General features: G+C 38.8%; 1 protein-coding gene across 1 annotated transcript; it reads left to right on the top strand.

Annotated features, from left to right (window-relative positions):
- Nucleotides 1-471: 471 nt before the first annotated feature.
- LOC122690515 (E3 ubiquitin-protein ligase RLIM-like) lies at nt 472-3,969 on the top strand. The gene is made up of 2 exons (XM_043897453.1): nt 472-715; nt 2,378-3,969. Exons 1-2 carry the CDS (start codon nt 472-474, stop codon nt 3,967-3,969), a joined length of 1,836 nt encoding a protein of 611 aa, XP_043753388.1.
- The last annotated feature ends 5,533 nt before the right edge of the window (nt 3,970-9,502 follow it).

The raw sequence follows: 9,502 nt of genomic DNA, 5'->3' as shown, positions 1-9,502 counted from the left end.
GCGTGGCATTTTGAAGCCGGTGTCATGTAAAATGTAGCGAATGAAAATGCCTTCTGAAAGCCTGAGAACAGGCTGCGGCGGGGTGGGGGGCGGGGGTGCGGGGGAAGAGTTTAAGGATGGTGCTTGGTACATTATAAACCCTCAGAAATACTGGCTGCTTTTGATCGAAACGAAACCCAACCTGAATCCAGCCCCTACTCAGTTACATAAGGAAGACAATGGATGCCTAGGCAAGGCCTCAGCAAGTTAAGAGATAGAGGCGGATCTCAACTATTGCCTCACCAGAGACTACAGAGCTGAGGTGCCATAGCGGAGTAGCGGAGCAGCGGGGAACCAAGCCGGACCGTTATCTGACTGAACGTGTTCCGGTCGCTCCCGGGCGGAAGTAGAAGCTGAAGCGAACTTGACTGTGGTTGTTGCGTTTCAGCACTATGTCATGAAATTCAGGTAATTTTCCACTTGTTCATCAAGATGGAAAGCTCAGATTCCGACGATGAAGAAGACAGAGTTTCAGTCCAACGCAGAAGTCAGATAGACCGAAAGGCTCGAGAAGATGATTACTACAGATTCGTAAGTGATCTGAGTGAAGAAGATTACATACTTATGAGGGACAACAATTTGCTCGGCCCGCTAGGTGAAAGTACAGAAGAAGAGTTGCTGAGGAGACTTCAATTAATAAAAGAAAACCCACCACAAAACTCAGATGAAAATCCAGGTATATTTCTCTTTGGAGGGAATAGGATGGGATGAAAAAGGAACTTAGCAGTATTAAATAATCACTTCATAATAGTAAATATACAGAAGTGGCATAAATTATTTGGTAAGGAACTTCTCATAAAAAAAGAACTGACATTTACTTGATTTGCCGAGAGAACGCCAGAGATGGGTTTTGTTTTGTTTTGTTTTGTTTTTTCCTGATTCACATTTGGATTGTTTTAATTGGGAAGCAGTATGAAGTAGACTATTGGTTTTTGTTTGTTTAATGCTTTTGTACCTCAATGGAACGTTCCTCCTATGTCCCGAATTATTTTCTCTATCGATGAAAGTGAAACTCACTCAGTCGGGTCCAGAATCTTCGCAATCCCATGGACCCTACAGTCCAAGAATAATCAAGGCCAGAATACTGGAGTGGAGGGGATCTTCCCAACCCAGGGATGGATCCCAGGTCTCCTGCTTTCCAGGTGGATTCTTTAGCAACTGAGCCACAAGGGAAGCCCAAGAATATGGGAGTGGGTAGCCTATCCCTTCTCCAGCGTGGATCTTTCCTAGTCGAACGGGGGTCTGCTGCACTGCAGGCAGATACTTTACCATGAGTTATGAGGGAAGCCCTCTCTATCCATATACATGTGTAAAAAAAAAAAAAAGCAAAAAGAAATATTTTATATTCTAACCAAATAGTTCTCAACTGGGGACTGTTTTGCTCTCCCCCACCCCAAGGGACATTTGACAATAGCTGGAGATATTTTTGGTCGTCACAGAGGGAGGCATGGGTGTTACTAGATCTAGTGGGCAGAGGCCAGAGATGCTGCCAAATATGACACAATGCACAGGGTAGCTCCCCAAAATAAGAATTGCCCAGTGCCAAAATGTAAATAGTTCTAAGGCTGAGAAACCCTGCTGGAACCTCAGATCTGGTGCCTTCTCTCCCAGTGTGAAATAGAGGATTTTACTATCTAATGAAGAGGATACTATCACTTTGGTTCTTGAATATGGTCTTATATGTGCCATGCTAGGTTCAGTCTATTCATTTGATCTGACTTTCAGCTTAATGCCAATTAAAAACCTTGGTAATATTAAGAAGTATTCAAAATTCATATACTTTTAAACCTATAACCTTTGTTTATATTTGGGCAATAATCTTATATTGTAAAACAACTTAGACATTATCAAAAGTATATAAGAGCCTAGGAGTAGTGATGTTGGAGACTAATGAGAATTAGACAATAATATCAATTGAATTAAAATACTAGCACTGTATGTTAACTGGTGTTTACCTTGTAGAATTGCTTTGGTGTTTTGACAGTGGACTGAAAAAAAACTGTCTCTTGACATGCCTCCCACAGTGGTATACAGGGCTGTGTATATGACGAAATATTGAAAAACAGACTTCCTTCAGATACCCTCTGAATTTATCTAGGATTAGTGTACTCTTTCTCAGATGAAATTGAAACTTCCCTGCCTTTACTTATAAATCTAGATAATAAAGCTTTTAAAGTATCAACTCTGTAAATATGAAATCAGTTGGAAACATCTGAGTGCTTAAGTTCTCATTTTTGTTTGCTTTTTAAACAAAGTTTCAGAGTGCTATTTTATGATGGTTCCAATGTTGGTAGTTCTTTTATGGCCTCTCCCCCCCCCCTTTTTTTTTAATTAACAGATAGAGGAGATGCAAATGTGACAAGTGAACAAAAAGAAAATCAGTCTTGGAAAGAAGAGAGCCCAACTAGTGCTAACAGTGATGAGCTCAGATTTGGCTTAGAAAGAAATCTTGACCCTGATGATGACAACTCAAATCCAGAGAATGAATGTGTAGCATCTGCAAAACTTCCCAGAAGAGAAGATATGGAAGACAGCCAAAGGCAAGTGGAACGTCCACAATCTGAGTCACTATTTACAAGACCATCTACACCAGAACAAGATATGACAGAAACATTAATGGAAGTCCCACAGACTGGAAGTCAGAGAAGACTAAGAAGTAGGAGCCCAGTCTATCGCAGAACCAGAGCAAGGACTGACAGTTGGTCACCTCCACATTCACGGTGGGAAATTTTTCAAAGAATTAATGAAGATATACCATCTCAGACTTTTAAGCAACCTCTCATAAGTGAGAATGAGAGATTTTCTAGAACTGGGCATGAAGAAACTTTGAGACAGCAAATGCCTGGACATGAGTTGCAAAATAGGGATCTTATTGAAACTTCTACAACTAGGAATGCTGTTCATGAAGAATGTTATTCAGACACAACGTGCAGTAGTGAATCTTGGGAAGTGATGGAAACAAATCTAACCACTCCCTTCAATCTTGAAGTAGGACGAGTTCATTATCAAGCATGTTCTCTGATAGACAGCAGAGTTAGTAGAACTCAGTTAACATCTGACTCACCAAACAACACTATCACTTCAGAAAGTGAGCAAGAAGAACTGAAGCCTGTGTTTTCACATTCTGACGAGGCCAATGAGAGTGCTTATGTCAATACAATCGGAAATCCTGCTCATAGAAATTTAAATACTAGCTTAAGTGATACAACATCTGTTCCAACTCAGAGTACATTATGGCCGACAATGACAGGATTTAGTTACTCAAGTAATCTTATGGACAGTGACAGTAATTTAGAGCATAGTGTCTCACCTCCAAGTGAATACATAGAAAGGGGAGAGTCACCAAATGAAAGACATGGACCCAGTGGTAGTGATAGTCGACCTGGTTCTGCTTCAAATGCTAGATATGATCCTGATTCAAGTTTAATAGTGATATCAGATTCAAGCCCCTATTCAATTTCCAGCTCTGCATCCAGTCCTATCTTAATTTCTAGCTCAAATAATGAAGATTCAGAAACTAGCTCTCTGATCTTTGTAGGCAGTGAAGAAAGAAGCTTATCAACAGGCTTATCAGAGACCAGGCAAGAAGGTGGACGAATGACCCCAATAATACTTGATGATAGTGACTCTGGGTCCTCCCTTAGTCTGGATCAGTTTTTCCTGCTAAATGAAGATGACCCATACGAAACTATAGGACTTACCAAAGCACAGATTGACAACTTGGCTTTAAGATCTTTTGGAGAGAATGAAGAATTTAAAGCCTGTAGCATTTGTATCACAGAGTACACCGAAGGCAACACACTACGCATCCTACCTTGCTCCCATGAATTTCATGATCACTGCATTGATCACTGGCTGGCTGAGCACGTAACCTGTCCGATTTGTCGTGGGCCAGTAGTGGATCCCTCTGAGGTAGATAATTCCATGTGAGATCTGAATTGTCAGATATATAAATTGTTACAGTTTGGACAACAGTCAGCTGCCTCATGTTCACTTTTAGAGTTATTTATGTTTAAATATAACAATCTGAATCTATATGTAACAATCAGAACTGAATTACTTGTTCCTGAAGAAATTATTGGGCTTTTCCCAATTTATGTTTGATAACGAAAGGAAATATTAAAAAGTCAAACAGTGTTGTTCTATCTGACAATAAAAATGAGTTACACACCATAGCAGTGCACTGAATTTCAATAGAAATGTAGTATGTGCACTGGGTTGGGATATTCCTGATGCCATGACAGAAATGTTCTAATATGATATAATCAATCCAGATAGATCCTAGTAGTATCTTCTAGTCATATAAATCCCAGATATCTCTTGGCCCTGTTCAATCCTGGTTGTGCATGCAAACAAACAGGAACCCAACTAAATAATTAAGAAGCAATTTAAGACTGCATTAGAGTCATTCACATAAAGGAGACATGTCATTTTCATAGAACACCATAAAAAACTTAGAAACCCTTCTCTTCCTATCTCCCCCCAGCAGTTTATCCCATCCTCCTAACACTACCTTAACGTTTCTCCTATTCCCCACTACCAATGTATGAATCAGAGTCCAACCAAAAGCTGATGGCACACTTTAAAAGAGTGATGGAATATCATTTAATGAGGTGCCTAAAATGTGAAAATAGTGAACAGAAACCAAGAGATGATGAATACCCAGAGGCTAGCAACTGAGAAGCCAGTATTAGAACCACTAGGTTTGAAGGGACATAGAGAGACAGTAGTTCCTGCAACCCCAAATGTCTTAAGAGGTGTAGTAGAAGTCCACCCAGCAAGAGCTATAAGCTGAGAAAATGGCAGCCACTGCCAATCCAAAGTTTTGGAGAGGGTGCATCACAGAAATGAATACCCTTACCTTCTTTCCTCCTGACTTCTGATCTTTTGTCAGTAGTTCACATTAGCCAAATCTAACCTGAAGGACTGATGCTGAAGCTGAAGCTCCAATACTTTGGCCACCTGATGGGAAGAACCGACTATTGGAAAAGACCCTATTGGCCAGTGCAAAAAATTTTGCTTAACATTTTCCATCCTGATACAGGTGAGAGTACACCATAATACAACCTAAAGCAACAGTCGTAACTTTGTACAATTGCAAGCTGTACAAATGCAGGCTGTGTTAAGTATAAACCTGCTCTAAAAATTTAAAGTTAGAAACATCATTGACCTTTATTTTCTATGTGAATTGCTGGTGGCCACAGTATTTGCACATAACTACAAAATATAAATGGGGAATGGTGGTGAAGTTTTTAAATTCACCTTTCAGCTAGCAGATTTTTCACACAAAGATATCTGCATGGCAATACATGAAGACTTAGGTCAAACCTCTGAAACTGACATTAACTAATACTGAAATTTGTTGAATATTCTGATTTTTGTTAAGCATTTCTGATACCAGGTGTACTTCATCTACTATGAGTAGAATAATTATAACAGTACTTCGTTTTCATACTATCCTAACAGGTTCCAGTCTTCCAAAGGATGATAATTGCTTAATTAATGCTTCAGTACATTCACATACACCTTCTGTGGTTGACAGAATTCTAAGATGATGCCTAATGATCCTTGTAGTAGCCCCTCCCCTTGAGTACGAGACCTGTAAATGTGATGGAATATTGTTCCCATTGTTAGATTATGATAAACAGCACAGTTGATTGGGAAATTATACAGAGTGAGCATGTCCCTATCAGTTGACCACTTAAAAGGCACAGAGAGCACTTCTAATCCATATAAGATGGTTTATGCTCCTCTTTCCCTGCTCCCCTTTTATAAACCCAACTATATATCCTGGAAACAATAAAAGACAACCAAATATGAGCTCTGAAAGGTCTAAAGAAGAAGGTGAGTTGGCTAGGGACCCTTAGAATGACTGAGCAACTTCATGGTGGGGCACCTTATGACCTCTACCAAGAAGAAATGTGACCCAAACCCAGCATTTCCTCTCAACTTAGTAACAGGAAGTGGCTCTAATGGGCTCTTCCACCATCACATCAAATAGGAATTCCACAAATACAAAAGGAAACCTGCAGAAAATAAAAGGAGAAACAATGGAATTATCTTTTGAGGGTATGGGAGGATTCCTGGAAGAGATGTTGCCTGATAAAAAGAGGATAAAAAGAAATTGCCAAGTGAATAGGAGACATTATTTAGCTTCTATTTCTATTCATTTCTCACAACAAAATAAAGATTAACTAAAAAAAAAGGTATAAAAGCAACAACTCACTACAAATTCACAAATACCCCTCCTCTATTTTCTTCTCCTTGTGTTCCTTTCACCCACCCAAATGCTTCAGTATGTAAGCTTTTCTCTCAAGACAATGGAGTCCACAGCATGGCCATCACAAATTTGAATGTTGACCAATAGGTTAAATTCTGAATGAATAATTATACTCAGAGACTACACAATCCTTGAAACCAAGTGAGAGAAACAGGGTTTGGCTTATCTGCTCTGAAATACTACCTGAAAGATTGAATCCCTAAAGTTTCCGTATGTTTGAAAGCAAACTGAAGAGTAAACCCTGGGTCTTTATATGTACATGTGTGAGTAGTGTGTGTGTGTGTGTGTGTGTGTGTGTGTGTGTGTGTGTGTGTGTTTTGATTCATGAAATGTTGGGGAGAAACATGGTATGATGGAAAGGGCAATGGCACCAGAAACATGGGTTTAAAATTCTATACCCGTCACTCTCTTGCCATGAAACTTTAAAAACTCATTTAATGACCCACTTAATGTTTTTTCATTTGAAAAAGAATGAGACTTTTTCCAGCTTTAAAGTTTGATGATTACATGGTCACTTCTGGTTTCACCTGTTTCAGACTGAAAGTGAAAGTGTTAATTGTTCAGTCATGTCTCCGACTCTCTGCAAGCCCGCTAGGCTACTCCATCCATAGAACTCTCCAGGCAAGAATACTGGAGTGGGTTGCCATATCCTCCTCCAGGGGATCGTCCCTTCCCAGGAATTGAACCCGTGTCTCCCACATTTCAGGTAGATTCTTTACTGTCTGAGCCACCAGGGAAGCCCCTTTAAAGACAACCCATCTAAATAAACTCTCAGCTATTTCTAAATTTCCAAGTATATACAGATAGCTGATTACTTATGACCTCTCACTGACAGGCCTATTCCACTCAAATAAAGCCAACTATACTACAGAAATGTACTCAATCTGTCTGGGATACAGAACTAAATATCTATCCACTCACTGTGTGAGTATATACACTTAATAAAATGCTCTGTAGTAATGATGACTGTGGTCTTTACTGTCCCATGAACCTAAATATGTTGGTTAATAAGTTAAGTTAGTTGCTCAGTCGTGTCCGACTCTTTGCAACCCCATGGACTGTTGCCGGCCAGGCTCCTCCATACATGGAATTTTCCAGGCAAGAATACCAAAGTGGGTTGCCATTTCCTTCTCCAGGAGATCTTCCTGACCCAGGGATTGAACCCAGGCATCCAGCAATGCAGGGCAATTTTTACCATCTGAGCCACCAAATACGTTGGTTAAAGAAGTAAAATGTAGATTCCACTGTTTGTCATTTACATGTAATTGATTTTTATGAAGGTTACTGATAGAAAAATGTTTCTGCTAATAGTACTTATGTACTGTGCTTAGTCACTCAGTCATGTCTGACTCTTCGCGACCCCATGGACTGTAGCCTGCCAGGCTCCTCTGTCCATGGGGATTCTCCAGGCAAGAATACTGGAGTGGGTTGCCATGCCCTCCTCCAGGGAATCTTCCCAACCCAGGGATGGAACCCAGGTCTCTTGCAATGCAAGTGGATTCTTTACCATCTGAGCCACCACGGAAGCCCTTTTCTATCCATCAAAAGTGAAAGTCATTATTTTGTCAAGATCTGATTCCTGATAGTCACTTACTTAGCACTGCCCAGTAAATTTTCAATATTAGGATTCTTTATGGATATATTCATGATACTTTTATTTTCACCTTTTATATTTGTATCCACTAAGTAGTATTTTCACAACACATGCATATGAATATTTGTGGATCATTTTAATGCATCTTTCATAATCTCAAAATCTCTTTCAAGACCCGTTTGCTGTGAAGAGGCCTTACCTCTTAAATAACCTCTTAAATAGATTGATTTATTTTCATATTTGAAGTGAATATTTATTTTCATATTTGCAAATGAAAAAGTTTCATGTTTATGAAAGAAACCATGTCACCTTATATAGACACCCATGCACAGAAAAATCTGTATGTGTTACACACACACATATATAGTCATATATATATGCATATATTTATGTGTGTATATATTGTGCATATATATGTGTGTATGTGTGTATATATATTGTCATTTTTCCACTGACCCATACATACATCTATTGATCTATCTAGATATTTTCCAACACCTAATATCCTTAAAAAGATAAGACAGGATCAGAGTATCATAGAAATTTAGAGCCCAAAAGATCCTTAGAGATCATTTAAAAACAAAGAATGTTTTTCTCAGAGATGTAAATCTCCAAGACAGTACCAGTAGAAAGAACTCAGCTGGAATCTAATCCCCATGTCCCAACTACAAGTTCAGCTTCCATCCCTCCACACTATGCTGTCTTTTGCACAAATATTTGGTATATAGATGGATAGATACTGAACCTGAGAATAAAGTGTCAGCGCTGAAACTATTTTCTGTACTGAACATCCTGCTGTCAACTAGATTCTCGTTTGAGTTTTGAAGTCTTCTCATGGTTACTGTCAGTCCCAACCCCTCCTAGGTATTTTCACATGTAATCAATAGGAGGAGAACTTTCTGTCAGACATCAATCAGTTCTTCAAACCACAATTATCTATTAAAATACTGTTTTTAAGTCAGAAAAAAATGGATGTGTCAAACACAGCTTTGCTCACAGACACATACACACACACACACACAAATTACAAATAGTATTCAACTGCTCTATCTTCAGGCTATTCAATAACTAGATAAATGAAATATTCTTTCTGTTAACATTTTTTTTTACTATACCAAGGCATATACACTAGTTGTTTCTTGCAGTCTCTGCCTAATGCAACTAAATTTGCAATAGAGTTAATCACTGGCACAGATGAATATTTTAAGAGATTTCTCCTCTAGTAAGAAATTTATCTTTTTTTCAAGCAAAGGGCATTTACCCACTCCATCATCCTCAACTGAAGTCATTTCATGATTTCCTTCATTTCTCTGTTTTCTACTCTTGTACTCCCCAAAGACAAGCTCATTTCTGATGACCTTTCAGACTATAAGTATTGGGAGTGGTAGAGAGACAGTTTACAGTTAAAACAGAGTTTGTAGACAGTTACTTTCTATGTTGTTATGAAGTTACTCTAAGCTTCTCTAATAATACATTACAAAGAAACCATGCAAATGGTTCAGATGTGCACATGGAGATAATTATTAACTAGGAAGCATCCAGATTTATTAAAAACCAAAAAAAATAAGACTGACTCACTCAGAATGTAT

This window comes from Cervus elaphus, chromosome X (assembly GCF_910594005.1).
Source record: "Cervus elaphus chromosome X, mCerEla1.1, whole genome shotgun sequence".
Classification (NCBI taxonomy): Eukaryota; Metazoa; Chordata; class Mammalia; order Artiodactyla; family Cervidae; genus Cervus; species Cervus elaphus.
Note: the sequence above shows the minus strand (reverse complement) of the source record. Positions and strands in the feature narration are given on the sequence as shown.

Excerpts from the sequence above, each read along its gene's own strand:
- LOC122690515 (XM_043897453.1), top strand. The coding sequence starts at position 472 with ATGGAAAGCTCAGATTCCGACGATGAAGAAGACAGAGTTTCAGTCCAA. Across the intron at positions 716-2,377 it reads AAACTCAGATGAAAATCCAG|ATAGAGGAGATGCAAATGTG; the intron begins GTATATTTCTCT and ends TTTAATTAACAG.